At 36.4% G+C, this 20,864-nt stretch overlaps 1 protein-coding gene across 1 annotated transcript in view; it reads right to left on the bottom strand.

Moving 5' to 3' along the window:
- LOC132544466 (protein FAM124A-like) overlaps positions 1-6,140 on the bottom strand; it is a 49,345-nt gene extending 43,205 nt beyond the window's left edge. The window contains exon 1 of the mRNA XM_060208063.1: positions 6,061-6,140. Within this exon, the coding sequence (XP_060064046.1) occupies positions 6,061-6,140 (80 nt within the window). The remainder of the gene's footprint in view (positions 1-6,060) is intronic.
- Between the last annotated feature and the right edge of the window lie 14,724 nt (positions 6,141-20,864).

The following is a 20,864-nucleotide window of genomic DNA, read 5'->3' as shown; positions in this document are numbered from 1 at the left end:
AATATTGTTCTTCGCTGGTGTGAAAGTTTGCCGTAAGTGTACAAATCTTGGCCACGGGCACCAGAAGTATGTAGACGTAAGGATAATCCATCGCAATTCATTATAATACACACCAGCGTTTATAGACTATGTAAGGAGACTTGGTACACATTTGTAATATAATCCTATATGTACGATTTCACTCGGGCTGGCAACATGTATGAATTTGACAGATTGAATTGTGTCAGCGTAGTTTGGATTTGCTCAAGTAGTTCTTGAGAAGTAGTCAAATCAATAATAAATCGCACTTGACAACAAAGGTGGTCTATTTTCGAGATGTTTCGTTATCACATAACACTACGAGGAATGATTCAGATTACACGCAGTCGTGTCGAGGGTAATTTTATGTAATCAATAGTATATATTACAAAAGCAAGGTGTCTGGTAAAAATTACATTGAATTGACGCTTTGTCAGCAATATATTCCAACGACACATCTTTTACCAGACGGAAGATTTTTCACAGGATGTGACAAAAATATATCGCACTTTTACCAATACCAAACAAGAAATCTTCATTTATTTATTCGTTTAAACACACAGTTGTTATCCAATAATCATTTATTCTCTCATGACCGTGAACCAACAGAGGAATAATTTTCGCATATTAGACTGAGTATCTGTTAAAGGAAAAAGAAATATGTACATGTTTCCTAGTCTTTAAACCTGCTTAAAAGTGAAATGAAAATAATCACAGCGACGCTTTGATACATTTTTTTAACGAAAGTCAATAACTATTGATAATAAACATTGTGTAAAGAAAAAAGAACGATAAGACATTTACGGTAACACAACGGACGACAAGACAGATACTTGCGCTAACGCAAGTATATTGTATAGGCATTTAAACTTTCATTGGACGATAAGACAGAGATAATTTATTGTAAAACAAACGGACGATAAGACAGAGGACTATGACAAAGGACATTTGTGGGAAATATAACAAGACGAGAGAAATTTATGGTATATCGTATGAAACACATAAAAATCCAAACTTCAGTTCAGGATAATGAATGTACATTTACCTTATCAACTTTTTGTTTTATGAATACAACTATGCTAATGAATGGTTGATGGTTCAATATCAGACGAGCGCCTTGCAGGTATGTCGCAGTGTCAGATGGTTAGTGAGATAATAATGAATATTGTGCTAATAGAGTTGTGAACATCATTGGATGGCTGTAGGGGTTAACACGTGTTCGTCGTTCAACAGAACAGTGAGGACAGGCCATCACAAAATCTAACCTAATTACCGTATTTTAAAATGGTGTATCGTCTGGTAGGATTCGAGGGAAGCCATATTGTCAGTAATTTACAAAGCATATTTTCACTAACTAAAATCTAAGAAAAGGGAAGTCCTCAAAGGTATACTTCCGGAAATCTCAATAATCGGCACAAGAACGTCTAAATGTATCTAAAGGAATAAGTAAGAAAAGATGACAATGAAGGGCTTAATTGGGTGGTCGGGTGGCACAGTGGTAACTAGCCGACCGGGGTTCGATTCCCGGAACAGACGTGAAAAGGTAAGGGGTCACCTGCCCGATCACGTGGGTTTTCCCCTCGCGCGCTTACATCCGTTGACATAACTTGTTTCGCAAATGTTGTAAAAATAAATAAAGTTTATTAATAAGGGCTTAATATATTGAAAGTAAGAATAGTGGATTTACATGGTTCGTTGTTCATCGCTGTCCTTCAATTGAGCTCTCCACCGTTTGAATTGAATAGATGAAAATCTTCATTTCTATTACATGTTTTAATGGGTTGTTGACGTTCACATCATTATATTGACACTTTCATCGAGATGCTGAATTTGTACCGAAATTTTGACACTCATATCGAGATAAAACCGAAGGAGAAGTCTCTGAATTACTGCAGTCGAAACTCTTGTCTTGTCTTAAAATTAATCTCTTTAGTCATTTTATACTAAGCTAGATTGAAAGGAAAATACAAATATTCTTCAATTTTCAGGGTCCCTTATCACTGGAAGCCAAACACGAGAATGCTCCTGTTTTGGCAAACACAAGGAAAACTTGAAAGGACAACGACAGAGAAAGGATAATTCAGTTAAAGTAATGCATTACGTTTTAAACTTTTATGAGTAACTTAGTAATTGACGAAACACAATCAAAAAGATGCTCGAAGATGTTCTAGTATTAGTTAAAGACGGAGGCGAAACATTTTGAGTTATTATATAATTCACAAGAGTCTAATTAAAGTGATGCTTTAGATTTGCTAGCACGCAATTGGGCAATAAGGAAGGTCAGCTCTGAAAGACAGCTCATGAAGATCAAAGAAATAGAAGTTCCAGACTTCATGTAGACTTGGTATCCTTGTAAGAGTTTAAATGACCAAGTAGTGTGTAAAATAATCGTTACTTCATTTTATATTTACCGTGCAGGTTACGATAAATCTCTTCCTGTCTACGTAACACCGTAAATTACGGTACCCTGTGGTATATGTTTAATGAGAAGCCATACACACTCCCTAGGTTCCGATTAGAGAGAACGGGTCCGTCTCTGAAAGTATTTATTTATCTTGCAAATAAAATATGTATATGACGTAAAAAACATGTCTTAAGACAATCATGTGTCATGTACGTGCATCATTAAATAATCCCCAAGACAACGTGGTTTTACAGCCTATCGGTAGCTCTCTTTTCTTTAAGTGCTGTATCTACATGCAGTGTATATAAACGACTTACCTGGAATAATCTGGCTCTACTTTTTCTTGCACGTCATTGAGATGATAAGAAATACGCCATGTTTTCGTGACAGGTGTAAATATCTGGTATAGATCAGATTTTACATCGACGGAACGTGGCACGATCGATAAGATCCACCCCTGACCGTCTGTTGACGGGATGGGGTGGGGGGTGGGGGCTTAAATACCGGTAGGTTTATAAAATATGGAGGAGAAAGACCATTAATCTTTGTCTATAGTAACAGTAAGGTCCGGAGCCCGTTTGTCCCAATTGTCCGAGTAAGATACTTTTAGGTCCAGCTCGTATTGATTTATATCTGTAAACAGATCGCACCTGTACAGGTATTGTATACAAGTATTGTTCGGATATATAGCAGAGAAGACAACAGGTCATCAATTATGGGTAAAGTTTCTGTAACGTATATCATGCTGTAAGGACACTTTCTCCGATTAAATGTTCAATGTCAAACCAAAGTCATGAAATAAATATAAACAAGGTTACACTTGCCAAGTCTTAAGTTCTGAACAGAACCGTGACCTATTTTTTCTTGCTTTATACACCTTCATCACGAAATTGTATCACCATTTGAATCTTTTAGTGTTTAGCAACAATATTCCACATTTCGAGAGCGTGGCAGATTCTATACGCCAAGGTCGAAAACTGTATGTCTTGTTTTCTTTTATATAGAATATAAGATTTATCGCCGGCAAGTTTTGAGAACCGTACATTACAAAATATATGCAAGTAGCCTATTCAGCGAGCGCACTGTAGCCGTAATATGTCAGATGTTTTGTCCGAGAATAATTTTTTTTTCGTACCAGAGAATGTTTAGTGTGTCGGGTTTCGGGACTTGACGAGAAACCTTATCCCAATCAAATGCAAATTATGTGCTCCATTTTAAAGTGTCAACAAGAGACTTACATAGATGTTTTATACGGTTGTATCATAAACGCCACCTGTGTATTAAGAGCGGGGGAGGGGAGGGGGCTGTGGAATGGGAGGGGCTGTGGAATGGGAGGGGGTGATACAATGGATGGGCTGAGTGGACCATGATGACCTCTTAACGAGAATATTTGTCATGTAAGCTACAGAAAGAATTGAAAAGGACAGTGTTAGATGTACCGAGAGAAAATTAATGTTCATAATCTCAAGCATTATACTAAAATCTATTGAACCCTTAGATCTTATTCGTGATCAGTCGGTTCAATGAAATCTAGTCCTATGTGTCAGAATGCCTTGAATCTGACACAGAAATTCTCACCTGAACATAATATATGTAATAACAGGTAAATACAGGTATATACATGTAAATATATAAAGCGACGGTCAGTTCTATATACAAACTTTAAAGTTCTGATCTACTGCAAAATTTGCTTAAATACAATTAATAAAGAGACATATTTGGGTGTATTAACCAAGTTATTTACAAGATAAGTCTGTCAAATACTGATTTATCTACAAATTTAACTCCGTTGATAAGTTTTCAGTTATGACCATACCTTTGTGAGTCACTATACAGGAATACACACCAAGACGGCAGCAATATCAAGGAAAGATTTCCATTAAAGATATGACTTTATATACAAATGTATATCACTCAATCAAGTTTGATGGCAATCTCGTCAGTCGGATCGACAAGTGAAAACTAATTAAGAATGACTGTTCGACGTTCCGGAATTTTTACTATTAATATCGAATAACAAGCCTGTTCTATTTCAAGTCACCTCAAAAAGATTGATAATTTCCATTTGTATAAAGTACAACACTTGAACAGTCAATTAAGTATTTTTAGTTTTAAATGAACAGTCTTGTTTTTATATAGAATCAAATGCTATCCGATTCCACTGGTATTTATCTCAGCGTAAATCGTTCCGGGAAAAACTTCAGTGTTTTTTGTTTACGAAACTTGTTTGTAAATGTGTCTAGTATTTAAATGGTTAAGTACAAGCCCTTTTTATTGAGTTAATGCTGTGATAATCGTATTCAATGAGCTGTAGTTAAAACTGATCATATGACATTTATATCGTCACTGTAACATATTAAGTCCTTAAGCTGATGAAACTTTCTCTTTAAAACCACATTTTCAGAGCATTGTTAGCTTGAAACTAAGAAATACAAAAGCAATATCGTTTATCTAAATTAAAGTAAACTAACATGGCGATGCCAACGACGAAGTTGTCTACATGCATTGCCATCTTAACCTATAGACATTGATTTCCGAAGTTAAAGTTTTTAAGTGTTAAACTGGTACTGATACTTGCTTGTCGAAATGTAAAATTGATCATGATATCAGAGTCATTTTCAGAGTACTTTAATTAGAGAAGACGATGTTGTCCAGTTTAAGACAATAGTCGGAAAAACAAAGTAAAGATATACAGACCAAAGGCTGGAACCAAAAGAAGACTGTGTATGTTCAAATTACCTACGTTCTTTGGTTGAGTTTTGACTTTGTCAGTGTCATCTGACCTTGGCGATGTGATACTTCCTCATCGTCAATGATAGTTTAGTGATGACATGCGTATGGCAGGATAAAAATAGATGTTTAATATGAATTGAGAAATTAAATGTTTGAATTCGTTTTCATATTTCACTTACAAATATGGACAAATCAAGGCGTACAATCATAAACTTAATTTTTTCCGATGTTCGTTTTTCTTAATTGCGTTCATGACGTTGTTGATGTTCATCATGGTATGTTTCACACTTTCGGTTCATTGCAGTGCATAGCCTACTGTCACAGACACCCGCCGGTATTATGATGTTATTGAGTACAAAAATTACTGAGCGACGTCTCCTGGAGATTCTGTCTGAGAAACCTGAGATAGATGCGGGCATCCTCGCCACATTTAAGGTCAAATGAAGACGGGACAATGTCGGAACGTACTGAAGACATGAAACAGTTGTCTATGAGTACATGAACTCGCCTAAATGGACATTGTTGAAATATTAACACCATGTCCCTATCAACACCATAATGACGGTACAGAGGACGGAACGGACAGTACAACGACGTGTGTCGGTATTGTGACAGGCGCCATCTGTACTGATGAGTGTGGACCCTATTGTGCAGTAATAACAATTGGGGCCCTGTGTACATGTAATAATAATAATAATAATAATAATAAAGTAACGATGAATTTACGACAACAATAATGTGATTTATTGTCTTGTATAATCAAATGTAGGGGCAGATCGATAACTATAAAAGTAGGTTGTCATTAAAAGATGATGATGATGATGATGATTAGTAGTAGTAGTAGTAGTAGTAGTAGTATTTTAATGCTGAAAGTGATATGATCTTTACAATCTAAATACACTTACCTATAGTCCCAAAATGGGTACTTGGTCTGACTGTTCACAGTCCTCTTCTGTCCGTACGTCCGTTTCAAGTAAGCGTCCATGTTTATTGCACGTGCGTATCCATAAGGGCTAGTACATCTCCGTAATATACCTCCCTAGTAACACAGAGACACAAAACCACACGATTCATCATTCCTGTTCTACTACACTCCAGACATTTTCGTCCATGTTTCAATTCCTCAAATAAATCAAATATATAGAAACGAAACAGAGATTTCAGTGTTTCTACAGGCTGAAGATATGCTAAGGGTCAAACGTCGTCTTGTGTTTTTAGGTCTACCGTAATGACCTGTTAATCACTGGCAGTGACATATCCAACACCAGAGAAAAACAGATTTCCTTGTTACTAAAGAACACTGAAATGTTGTTTAAAAACTTCCAAAGTTGACAAACGTTCTTGTTTATGTAAATTAGATTATTTAAATCACAATTTCGATACGAGAGTTTGTTCACTTTATATATACAGGTAAATAATGTCCGATAAACCAACACTTTCCTTTTATCCGAATGTAGGTACGTGGACTCCCATTACATCCGCGTGTAAATGTTGTTTAAAAGTGTAAAACTGGTGTATACGTCCCGTGTATGTTTATACAGCGCGTGACCACGTGAAATATCACACTGTTAGGTAGAAATCTTTACCTACACACAATATACTTCCTTACATCGTTATCCGTAAATGTATCCACTGGGAAACAGGTACAAACACAACCTCTTAAACAAAATACTCGTCTGATATATTTTCAACTGACGATTGACTACACTGTACTCCGTGCGTCTCTGTCGGCGCTCTCGCCTGATAGTAGTACCGCTTCAGTTGTGGGCAGCTTTAAACCCTACTGACGATCTACCTGTGTGTTTCTACTTCTACCTGTTCAAATCAACGTTTACATGCGTGTCTCTCACCTGAGGACTAAGAATATCGATCGAGTATATATCGAGTCCAATACACCTATATATTTTAATGTCTAGTGTAAAAGTCTCGCCAGGAAAACAAACCAGTTTAAATAAAATTGCTATGCAGGTGTATTATTTACATAATACCAACATGCACACTCTTACAGTTCAGGCGTGTTTCAGAATAATACCATGATCAGCCTTAATACTATTTATATATAATCTGATTTATAGATATTACACAGTACTCTTTATTGTATATTCCTGTGCTATTTCCTCGTGATATGCCTTCCTACACAAAAAGAACATGTAAAAGACTGTGATATATATTCTTTAATACGTGCTGGGACACCAACAGTTAAGCAGACATCAAAGACAAGGATAAGTAGAGATAGACAACAGGTATATTGTTTCATAACTTACATATAGTGGGATTTTATAAGCGACAGTGTCTCATTTCATCTCCGAATTGCTTAATATCGCAAAGAAATTATTTTTTAAACGTTATAGTTTGAATGTTCAACTAGAAAACTGGCTCCGGCCCGAATATCCAATTTCTGTTTTTCGTAAGTTACATATTTCTTCTAGAATAACCTTGATCCCATCTAGCCGATTCTGGGCTAAACCAATTTCACCAACGGAAATCAGTTAGATTTTAACCTAATTTAATAAACTGAGATAAATTAAAGTTGGCCATAAGAAACAAATGTATCTTTTTATGTTTCATACCACCTCTGCTATTTTGAAAGTTAAAATAAAAGTTAAGTCTGATTAAGACTATATCAGATTAGTTCATATTAAGGTTAATTGAATAATTTTGAGACTAAGGTTAGTTACGGTTAATGGTGGATCATGATTCAATGAGAGGTTAAATTCATGTGTCCGTGTTAGTATTGTGATTCAGATTTGTCGAGTAAAGGCTAACTTGAGACCAATGTTTGTTGAGGTTAGGCTAACTTGAGACCAATATTTGTTGAGGTTAGGCTAACTTGAGACCAATATTTGTTGAGGTTAGGCTAACTTGAGACCAATGTTTGTTGAGGTTAGGCTAACTTGAGATCAATGTTTGTTGAGGTTAGGCTAACTTGAGATCAATGTTTGTTGAGGTTAGGCTAACTTGAGACCAATGTTTGTTGAGGTTAGGCTAACTTGAGACTAATGTTTGTTCAGGTTAGGCTAACTTGAGATCAATGTTTGTTGAGGTTTGGCTAACTTGAGACCAATGTTTGTTGAGGTTAGGCTAACTTGAGACCAATGTTTGTTGAGGTTAGGCTAACTTGAGATCAATGTTTGTTGAGGTTAGGCTAACTTGAGACCAATGTTTGTTGAGGTTAGGCTAACTTGAGACCAATGTTTGTTGAGGTTAGGCTAACTTTAGATCAATGTTTGTTGAGGTTAGGCTAACTTGAGACCAATATTTGTTGAGGTTAGGCTAACTTGAGACCAATATTTGTTGAGGTTAGGCTAACTTGAGACCAATGTTTGTTGAGGTTAGGCTAACTTGAGACCAGTATTTGTTGAGGTTAGGCTAACTTGAGACCAATGTTTGTTGAGGTTAGGCTAACTTGAGACCAATGTTTGTTGAGGTTAGGCTAACTTGAGACCAATATTTGTTGAGGTTAGGCTAACTTGAGACCAATGTTTGTTGAGGTTAGGCTAACTTGAGACCAATGTTTGTTGAGGTTAGGCTAACTTGAGACCAATGTTTGTTGAGGTTAGGCTAACTTGAGACCAATATTTGTTGAGGTTAGGCTAACTTGAGACCAATGTTTGTTGAGGTTAGGCTAACTTGAGACCAATATTTGTTGAGGTTATGCTAACTTGAGACCAATGTTTGTTGAGGTTAGGCTAACTTGAAACCAATATTTGTTGAGGTTAGGCTAACTTGAGACCAATGTTTGTTGAGGTTAGGCTAACTTGAGACCAATGTTTGTTGAGGTTAGGCTAACTTGAGACCAATATTTGTTGAGGTTAGGCTAACTTGAGATCAATATTTGTTGAGGTTAGGCTAACTTGAGACCAATGTTTGTTGAGGTTAGGCTAACTTGAGATCAATATTTGTTGAGGTTAGGCTAACTTGAGACCAATGTTTGTTGAGGTTAGGCTAACTCGAGACCAATGTTTGTTGAGGTTAGGCTAACTTGAGACTAATGTTTGTTGAGGTTAGGCTAACTTGAGACCAATGTTTGTTGAGGTTAGGCTAACTTTAGATCAATATTTGTTGAGGTTAGGCTAACTTGAGACCAATGTTTGTTGAGGTTAGGCTAACTTGAGACCAATGTTTGTTGAGGTTAGGCTAACTTGAGACCAATGTTTGTTGAGGTTAGGCTAACTTTAGATCAATGTTTGTTGAGGTTAGGCTAACTTGAGACCAATGTTTGTTGAGGTTAGGCTAACTTTAGATCAATGTTTGTTGAGGTTAGGCTAACTTGAGACCAATGTTTGATGAGGTTAGGCTAACTCGGGACCAATGTTTGTTCAGGTTAGGCTAACTCGAGATCAATGTTTGTTGAGGTTAGGCTAACTTGAGACCAATGTTTGTTGAGGTTAGGCTAACTTGAGACCAATGTTTGTTGAGGTTAGGCTAACTTGAGACCAATGTTTGTTGAGGTTAGGCTAACTTGAGACCAATGTTTGTTGAGGTTAGGCTAACTTGAAACCAATGTTTGTTGAGGTTAGGCTAACCTGAGACCAATGTTTGTTGAGTTTGGCTAACTTGAGACCAATGTTTGTTGAAGTTAGGCTAACTTGAGACCAATGTTTTTGAGGTTAGGCTAACTTGAGACCAATGTTTGTTGAGGTTAGGCTAACTTGAGACCAATGTTTGTTGAGGCTAGGCTAACTTGAGATCAATATTTGTTGAGGTTAGGCTAACTTTAGACCAATATTTGTTGAGGTTAGGCAAACTTGAGACCAATGTTTGTTGAGGTTAGGCTAACTTGAGACCAATGTTTGTTGAGGTTAGGCTAACTTGAGACCAATGTTTGTTGAGGTTAGGCTAACTTGAGACCAAGGTTTGTTGAGGTTAGGCTAACTTGAGACCAATGTTTGTTGAGGTTAGGCTAACTTGAGACCAATGTTTGTTGAGGTTAGGCTAACTTGAGACCAATGTTTGTTGAGGTTAGGCTAACTTGAAACCAATGTTTGTTGAGGTTAGGCTAACCTGAGACCAATGTTTGTTGAGTTTGGCTAACTTGAGACCAATGTTTGTTGAGGTTAGGCTAACTTGAGACCAATGTTTTTGAGGTTAGGCTAACTTGAGACCAATGTTTGTTGAGGTTAGGCTAACTTGAGACCAATGTTTGTTGAGGCTAGGCTAACTTGAGATCAATATTTGTTGAGGTTAGGCTAACTTTAGACCAATATTTGTTGAGGTTAGGCAAACTTGAGACCAATGTTTGTTGAGGTTAGGCTAACTTGAGACCAATGTTTGTTGAGGTTAGGCTAACTTGAGACTAATGTTTGTTGAGGTTAGGCTAACTTGAAACCAATATTTGTTGAGGTTAGGCTAACTTGAGACCAATGTTTGTTGAGGTTAGGCTAACTCGAGATTAAGATTTGTGGAAGTTACCTTAAGATAAGATAACGATATTTCGAGGTTAGACTAGGTTAAGATTAACATTTCTCCATGTTAAACTTAGTTGAAATTAAGAGCTGTCAAAGTTATTATAAGTCGATATTAACGAAAATACATCTCCGGGTGAAGATCTGGCGTGTATAATTTAAACATTACTAGTGGTATTTTAAAAGAGAAGTAGAGATCGTGGTTCTGCAGTAGGTAAGATGATTAACCAGGTTTCTCTGGATAGTATGTAAACATCCACGTGCAATAGTACGTGATGTTTCAACTTTATACAAAACATTGTATATATTTAAAACTTTTTATATTAGTGAGATAGTAGGAACTCCTGACACTAATGTTTATTGATGACACCAATAACAACCTATAACCAGCATGACCGTAAGTTAGGGACCACTCATATCTTAGAAAGTAATTAGTTGATTAGCAACAACCGTTGCGTGATAATTTGTAAAAAAATTACGGAAATGGCGATTGTAAGTTGTAATATATAATGATTTTGCATAAAAGGAAGTCATATTTAAATATGTTTTTATTAGGGCTAACAATAAATACACCATGTCAAGACACTCAGCTTGACCTTTAAGTAACACAGTGTAGTAATCATTTTCTATAAAGATCCATTTCATCAATTGATAATCATTTCGCTTAATAAGATACAGGAAATGTAAACACAAAAAAGAGAGTATTCATAATGATTTATTAAAATCACATTAAGCTCACGCTCCATAACACCTTATGTCTCCATTCAAGGTCCCATGTTTTCACTTATTCATTCTATTGTATGATACAAAAATGTGCTTTGATCACAAACCACATCGGCGGAGTTGATATTTTTACACATAAACCTATGAGTATGATTCGTTTAATAGCACGTACTATTATATAACGAATTACTGATATTAAAGGATCAAACATTATTTGTGAATATTATTTTCATTTTATCATTTATGCTGTTAAAATGACAATTATCATTGATGTTTTTCAAAATATGTTTCCATTTGTTATATTTTAACAAGGTCATTTTCGTCAGTTTTATCACTCTTGGGTATTCAAAACACGGTATTAAAGGCATTTTTGGCTGTCTCGGTCGTCTTTGTCTGATTAAGTTATGACATATTTCCGAACGGATGTCATCAGCACAACAGGAAGCCGGGATCATTTTTTGTATCATTAAATCCATACTGAGTAGACATCAAACGGCACAAGTACAAAAATATAGATAATTATTAACAAAAAAGGCGCCAGTGATGTGTTACGTACAACATCTCGGCTACTTCCGTCAAAGTCCGGCTAATTACGTTATCTGACGGAACTGGTCGAAATGTAACTTGTCTGGCTCCATTCGGCACACATCGGTCGATCCCGTTCTTCGTTTGGATGTTTTCACGTAATCGAACGAGGTTTGCCGATTATGTTTGGATTCACACCTGATATCAAAGCAAAGATATGTTTGTTTACTTAAAAGACAAATACAATGAAAAACGTGAAAGATGTGATGAAAAACTTCACTGTGTTATTCCTTTTGAGAAATCCCTACCATTAACCGACCAATGTTATCTATTTATCTACTTATCTATTTGTTATCTAAACAAAACTCAGTCTTCTTTTTCAGAATATTTTCAAGCGTAAACAAACACTTTATGGGGAGGCTATTCATAGGCTTTGACTATTGCCCAATTTCTTTTGTCATCAGGATACAGACAATAAAACATCCTGAAATGAAAGTGTATATATATCAGCTGTCGGGAAGTATATCATGAAAGGAAGAATGCGGGAAGAGCATCTATTGTGTTCGACTTGTGTGTAAACATGTCCTTTTCCCACACAAATAGAACAAATTTGTCCCCTTAGAAGGTAGATTTTTTCTATCTAACATGGAATATCAGTTACAAGACCAATAATCTTCTTCTTCTTCCTTTTCTTCTTCTTCTTCTTCTTCTTCTTCTTCTTCTTCTTCTTCTTCTTCTTCTTCTTCTTCTTCTTCTTCTTCTTCTTCTTCTTCTTCTTCAATTGATTATTCTTTCAATTTCAGTATATGGCATGACGTCAGTTTATGTTGAATGAAAAAATAATCTGAACATCATGATAAAGTTCGGGCAAAAACAAATATGAAATTGACCAATCAGAACATTTCACTCATAAAATGATCCCGATGACGTGCAATGTAATATCCTGACTGTTTTCTAATCAATAAGTGCGTGATGTATAGGAATTCGGATTGACCCCGAATGACCCTAAGTTGTCAAAGTTGACCTTTCTGACCTTTAATATCAATCTGCATTATGAAGACGTTTGTCACACCATTACTTTTCAATTTTCCTCACGGACTTGGATTATATCTGACAATCCGTTGGTAGATTTGAGGAAACTTTAAAGATAAAACGTCATATTCGCATGTAACCATTAATTATAATCATACTGTCACGATGACAAGGAAAGGCATAGAATAAACAGAAAAATATTTATAATTTTCAGATTTTGTGAATACAATGTAACTTTAAAGTGGCGCTTGATTGGGAGAAATCTAGAAGGTTTTGTCAAGATTGGAATTTAAAACTAATGACTAAATTTAAAAAAAAATATTTGTCAGTCAAATTTTAATTAAAGTCAATGTTATTTTAATGATGATTTTCTTTTAACAAATTAAAATGATTTATAATACCGAAAACCATGTTGTACTCCCCTGTTTACAAAGGGACCAGGCAGGCTCCCCGCGTCGACTGGTTCAGTCGGCGTCTAACCACAAAGTGCAAATTGATCCAGGGACAGCAACATATTTAACTCATGTATTAACTTATCAGATAACATGGAATACTACACATTGTTTTCTGTTAGATCTCAAACTGTTCAATATAGAATCAATACACTATGTGTAGATACACAGGGACTTGAGAAAAATCACGGTATACTACTATAGGGTGAGAATATCCGGATATTTAGTGATTGAAGAATTTTAAGAAAAGAACTTCATTCGAAATTTCTTGCGGTAATGATATATACACACAAGGTGTATAATATTATTTAATGATGATTACGTAACGTAAATCACGTGATAAAGTTCGCAGGCCCCTGTGCTGATGTCCACATCCGCCAGTTTTAAAAAATAGGTTTCGTTTTCAAAGCCGTGTGTTTTGGAAAGCGAGGGGTGATTGATGTTATTATTGTCTTTACTTCCTCCAGATATGAAGAGCATACAAATATAATATCAAAAACGTGCAATTAAAGTGAAAAATAATGTAAATTATACAAATTATGATTATGCATAGAATATGTTAATTCTTCATTAAGTTTGATTGAACATAATACATGTACTCGGTGGAGAGTGACCTTATCAATTATAATGTGATGAAGTAATTACAAATTAAGCAGGTATGTCAAAACAATACATGTTTTAAGTTTATATACATTAAGCCTTTTAATGTTCAACGCTATACACAGCCATATATACTGTGTGTTTTGGAAAGCGAGAGGTAATAATATCGAAGACAAAATATATTATACAAGGCACTTCAATTTCCAAAGTAGTTTTAAGTCATATTCATGTCCCTAAGCAGAGAACACTGGAGACACAGCTGATTTACGACAAGTGAGACGAGTTACTCTCCATGTCCTAATCAAATATTTATTTTTTGGTCTGCAATAATGCTGATTCATCAGTCATATAAGAATTTATTTTAAGAAACAGGAGCCTGTGTCAGTTTCGATCTACCGTAAGAACTAGGTAGCATATCGTAGCATACTTTGGACACTTGTATCAAATACTTATCGATACTGATTTGAAACAAGACAAAATCACCGGTAAGCCAGATTAAAATGAGGTCCCAGATTTCTGTCTAGAAGAATATCGAAGTAAACACTGGTGTCCCGGGTAACGGAACAATTTGCCCACCGCCATTCTTGACTTTTGTGACGCGTGGATTAATCTTAAATTCCGAGCTTGAATGATAAATGAGAGAAAAAGTAGATGGCAGGAATTTTATCTAGTGTTAGATATGATGAAGATATCATCATGTTTATTCTGTTTTGTTTCCAAAGCAATCATTTCGTTGACATCCGATTTAAATTTGAATTATGATTTATGTCAAATTCCTCGTGTTTGCCTTGTTGTGTAATGTCGATCACCATTCTAAGGTAAGGACTATATAGTGTTGACAGGAGTTATCTTTTCCTGTCTGTTATTTAATGATTAATCAAACAAAATGTAAGGCTATCATTCTATATCAGTTCACTGCTGTTTACTCTTCTTGTAATGTTGGCACATCTGCTGAAAAATACCTGTAATACTTTAATTTTTTAAAAACAGTTTGCACTACTTTTCTCTGAATGTAAAACACACTTAATTTATTTCGATGTTATAAATTGTGTACAGTGTAATATGTTTCTATTCTGATACCATTGTATATTTAATGTTCTAGTATTCGACCATCTGTATTGTAGATGACCTCTTGTAGCACACTTCTGTGGCTGAATGAAAAAACACCTGTTGACTCCTGAGTATATATATGAATTCGAAACATGATCCGTCCGTAAGAGATTCTTATCCAGACCGTCCGTAAGAGATTCTCGTCCAGATCGTCCGTGAGAGCTTCTTGTCCAGACCGTCCGTAAGAGATTCTTGTCCAGGCCGTCCGTAAGAGATTCTCGTCCAGATCGTCCGTAAGAGATTCTTGTCCAGGCCGTCCGTAAGAGATTCTCGTCCAGATCGTTCGTAAGAGATTCTTGTCCAGATCGTCCGTAAGAGATTCTTATCCAGACCGTCCGTAAGAGATTCTTGTCCAGACCGTCCGTAAAAGATTCTTGTCCACACCGTGCCTACTTAAAAGGTTCGTGAGATTTCGTGAGTATATGCAGAACAAGTTATGTACCAATGTCGGGCTCATACGCTCAAGTTAAATGTAACATTGGAGGTAAAATTTTCGATTGAGCAAAATGTAAAGTTCGTGTCTGTATGTTTTAGGTCAAGGTCACATCAAAGTCCAAGGTCAAACTCATCATCCGATTCATAATTTCAATCTCTTAACAATTTATCTAGTTTTCGAATTTTAATTTCGTGTCTGACATTATTTTGATTTTTTATATCATAAACAGAGAGTTGTTATTAACTGAAATGACATCAACACTAAGGATTCCCCGGGATTCCGTTTTTTTTCTTTTCTTTCGTTTATGAATTCACGTTATAAAAGTTGATACCCTAACTCACTTCCTATTCTCTGCTTTGATTTATAATACAATTATGATAGTTAGATTTCAATAACGCGTATGATATAATAGTTAAAACCTCCATATGATGAATCACTATGATGGAAAAAAAAGTTGTATAACTTATTCAATAATCCTGTTCACATTGCCCTTCTAAAAATATTGAATAATAGTTTGAAATTTTGAAAATTTATATTAAATTCAAACTCATTGACTGTTGTTCAACGACACTATGTATGGAGGAAAAGTGACAATTCAAACTCACTGACTGGTGTTCAACGACACTATGTATGGAGGAAAAGTGACAATTCAAACTCACTGACTGGTGTTCAACGACACTATGTAAGGAGGAAAAAGTGACAACATGCATGGTTGTACATTTTTGCAGCATTGACTTGTGGGTAGCCTTTTTCATGTTTGAAAATAACTCAAAGGTTCAATTGAAATGTTCATACATATAAATGCGATTTCTTATCTATTCATGAAATCCTACTATCCCGAGTTTCTCCTGGACGCCGGACATTTTGACTGACACGTGTCTGAATCTCGCCCTAAGTTATAGGCTTAGTGATCTATCATTAGTATAGTATAATATTTAATCTATGAACGATTTGAAACAAAGATAAAACAAAATGGTGACGTTTTAATACCGTTATATAATGACGTACTTATATTCTTTTGCCAATACACAGAGAAATTGTTGATGTAATTGTGTTGACTTTCACTTCTCTATACTTACCGTCTCTGATCGTTATAATAGACTTTCGTAACTCTACTTAGATTACTAAGCCTATCCTTAATATGTTATACAAGAATTTTATATATAAACATTTTGACACTAATCCATTTTATTGTTTTCTGGATAAAAACATTTCTGATATAGCGTTTTCTCGATTAAATACCAGTTTAATTCCATAAATTTAAACTTTTATTTATCTAGAAACTTTACCACCCAACAAGAACGTATATCTGACCTCTAAACAGAATTAACCGTTGTCTCGAATATAGATCTATCCCTGAAATTCTACTTAACCTATTAAGGTATAACTACTTAGGATTGTCTAATCACGGTTTGTTTGTTTGCTGGTTTTATCGTTCAGTTAACATTTTGAGGCGGTATCTCCTAGGTAACGATCTCACTAAACAAAATACGGGAGGCCCATCGCATGCCATACAGTACAATTAAAGTAACAAATTACCATTTTTTTTTTCATTTTAAAATGTGATTACAGTATGTAGATAACAATAATTCATTATATTACAGAGTATATATATAAAAAATCACAGACCGGTCCGTTTCTCGGCGTCCTTAGAAACACAAATCGCAACGGGTAGGGAATAGCTTATCATCATATCTACATGTTGATTTATTTACCTTAAACGTTTGAATTAACGTTTATGCTTTTATTCTGTTTAAAAAAATTGTCTGTGATTAATACTTATAAGATTTGTTTTCTATCTTTTTTCTGTAATGTGTTAACTACCCTCGGTGTCATTCCTGAGACTCCTATGATATTGTCTGTTGGTACCCCTCCTAAGACCGTACCGATATGGCCCTGTCTTTTGTTTCCCTCCTGCGACTGTCCTTGATGACCCTGTCTTTGGTGTCCTTCCTGAGACTGTCCTTATACGACCCTGTCTATTGGTGTCCCTCCTGAGATTGTCCTTATACGACCCTGTCTTTTGGTGTCCCTCCTGAGACTGTCCTTATATGACCCTGTCTTTGGTGTCCTTCCTGAGACTGTCCTTATACGACCCTGTCTTTGGTGTCCTTCCTGAGACTGTCCTTATACGACCCTGTCTTTGGTGTCCCTCCTGAGACTGCCCTTATACAACCCTGTCTTTGGTGTCCTTCCTGAGACTGTCCTTGATGACCCTGTCTTTGGTGTCCCTCCTGAGACTGTCCTTATATGATCCTGTCTTTGGTGTCCCTCCTGAGACTGTCCTTTTATGACCCTGTCTTTGGTGTCCTTCCTGAGACTGCCCTTATACAACCCCGTCTTTGGTGTCCTTCCTGAGACTGTCCTTGATGACCCTGTCTTTGGTGTCCCTCCTGAGACTGTCCTTATATGACCCTGTCTTTGGTGTCCTTCCTGAGACTGTCCTTATACGACCCTGTCTATTGGTGTCCCTCCTGAGATTGTCCTTATACGACCCTGTCTTTTGGTGTCCCTCCTGAGACTGTCCTTATATGACCCTGTCTTTGGTGTCCTTCCTGAGACTGTCCTTATACGACCCTGTCTTTGGTGTCCTTCCTGAGACTGTCCTTATACGACCCTGTCTTTGGTGTCCCTCCTGAGACTGTTCTTATACGACCCTGTCTTTGGTGTCCCTCCTGAGACTGCCCTTATACAACCCTGTCTTTGGTGTCCTTCCTGAGACTGTCCTTGATGACCCTGTCTTTGGTGTCCCTCCTGAGACTGTCCTTATATGATCCTGTCTTTGGTGTCCCTCCTGAGACTGTCCTTATATGACCCTGTCTTTGGTGTCCCTCCTGAGACTGTCCTTATATGACCCTGTCTTTGGTTTCCCTCCTGAGACTGTCCTTGATGACCCTGTCTTTGGTGTCCTTCCTGAGACTGTCCTTATACGACCCTGTCTATTGGTGTCCCTCCTGAGACTGTCCTTATATGACCCTGTCTTTTGGTGTCCTTCCTGAGACTGCCCTTAATGACCCTGTCTATTGGTGTCCCTCCTGAGACTGTCCTTATACGACCCTGTCTATTGGTGTCTTTCCTGAGACTGGCCTTGATGACCCTGTCTTTGGTGTCCCTCCTGAGAGTGTCCTTATATGACCCTGTCTTTGGCGTCCCTCCTAAGACTGTCCTTATACGACCCTGTCTTTGGTGTTCCTCCTGAGACTGTCCTTATACGACCCTGTATTTGGTGTCCCTAATGAGACTGTCCTTATATGACCCTGTCTTTGGTGTCCCTCCTGAGACTGTCCTTGATGACCCTGTCTATTGGTGTCCTTCCTGAGATTGTCCTTATACGACCCTGTCTTTGGTGTCCCTCCTAAGACCGCCCTTAATGACCCTGCTTGTTGGTGTCCCTCCTGAGACTGTCCTTATACGATCCTGTCTTTGGTTTCCCCCCTAAGACCGCCCTTAATGACCCTGCTTATTGGTGTCCTTTCTAAGACTGCCCTTATATGACCCTGTCTTTGGTGTCCCTCCTAAGACCGCCCTTAATGAACCTGCTTGTTGGTATCCCTCCTGAGACTGTCCTTATATGATCCTGTCTTTGGTGTCCCTCCTGAGACCGATCTTACATTATCTTGTCTGTTGCCAGGACGTTAAACCCAGTGAAAACAAAACTTCTGTTCTTTTTGATAAGGTATTTATTTTGAAACAGATTGTCTTTCATATGTTTCAGACTTTATCAATACATCTGAGTGAATCAACTTATCCCATACCAACGTCTTAAAAACATTTTAAAAGCATAACATTCAACAAGCAGGCTCCTCTTTTACTGATTTGTATCTTGAATCGGTCTCTATTTTCGATAATGGTCTTGAGAGAGAGATAAAAATCTAGAAACAACACGGATTGGAGGATTAATCCCTAACGCTCCGTTATTTACATTAACACTAAACTCAAGCGAAAATAATGACTGTTGTAAAAGTTGTAGCCGTTTAGTTATAGCACGATAGCATCTACAATCAAGAAAATCAAATCCTGGAACAATCGATATAGACTTAATCGATAATATAAAAATTAAAGGTCCTAAGATTTGTGAGAACGTTACATACAAATGTATATCTATTTTCTACAGTCATTCTGATTTATATTGAACCATTTCAAATCATACAAAATTATTCTTTTCTCTAAGATATATCTTTACAAACTGCAGAATGCCTACTATCAATTTCACGTTTCTTCATATAATTTCCGCTGCAAATTTCGCAATAAATGATTTTAGATTAATCTTTTATGAATTGCACCTGCTTCCGTATTTCCGTACTAAAATAAAATTAAAACAGCATTTGACTTTATTTTCCTGCTGAGAGATTGTTTTCCAACTTTATCTGTATAATCTTTAAGACATTTCCAAAAATGTATAAGAAAATGCCGGAATGTCATGTTTTCTTTTCTTTCAGATTTTAGTGGAAAAAAGGAAAAATGAGATTTTTGGAAATATCTTGCGTTTTCAGAAAATGTGTGTCATAAGGGCTAAAAAGAAATGAAAGATGAATTAGGAATTCTTTGAAAATAAATGCTAGCGTGGAACTCCTCGAACCGTGTTTATTGGTTTTTAGGCTAAACGTACTCAGTACGTACAGCCTATTGCGACGGCCTTTCAGACAAAATTTACCGATCCTGGCCTTCTCATTGGCAGAAATATCGAAAAGAGTTAATTTCTGCGTAAATAATGCCGCGATCTTTTAAATCGCTATTTTAAAAGCATCCTCAATAAGTTTATTTTTAAAAAAAAAACAATACGATTACTATATATTTAAAAAAAGAAGCACAGTGTGGTTGAACTATTGATAAATTTTGAACAATATATTTTACGGAATTTGCTCACGGACATCGAAGAAGATCGAGCCTGCTGTGAATATTCCTTGAAAACAACCATATTAACCGTAAGCAGACATAGGTCTCTGCCGTAAGTAAGCAAAAAAAATGGTTACTTGTATCTTCAAAGTTTATTGTAACTGCATGACTTCATTTACAGTGTATTTACTGTATGGCGGCTTATGAATCCTTCTCGTTAGTTTTTGGTCAGCGCCCGGCTAAAGGGAGGTAAGTCGTATAAAAGTCCGAATTTATCTACAATGTATGGTCAGAAGCGTGCGCGACATAATAAAAATCGCATAAGATTAGTATATGGGATCAAGAAAGGTGCATAGTGTTTTTAAAAAATAATTCCATTTACTATTCTAACTAGTCGGGTAACATCCCGAACCCTCTAGGTATGTCTGTGGTGCAACTTTGCTATCCTGACGGTAATATCGGATTATACAGTGTACATGAAAACACAGTATATATGTATATATAATTGTAACAAGTCATGTTTGCTGTATGTTGAACATGTGTATTCCACACTAAGGTGTGACTGGGCGGAATAATGAAGCTGGAACATT

Source organism: Ylistrum balloti, unplaced genomic scaffold (genome assembly GCF_031769215.1).
Source record: "Ylistrum balloti isolate Yb309-2 unplaced genomic scaffold, AGI_CSIRO_Ybal_v1 Utg369798, whole genome shotgun sequence".
Lineage (NCBI taxonomy): Eukaryota > Metazoa > Mollusca > Bivalvia > Pectinida > Pectinidae > Ylistrum > Ylistrum balloti.
This window is presented reverse-complemented; position numbering and strand designations above follow the sequence as displayed.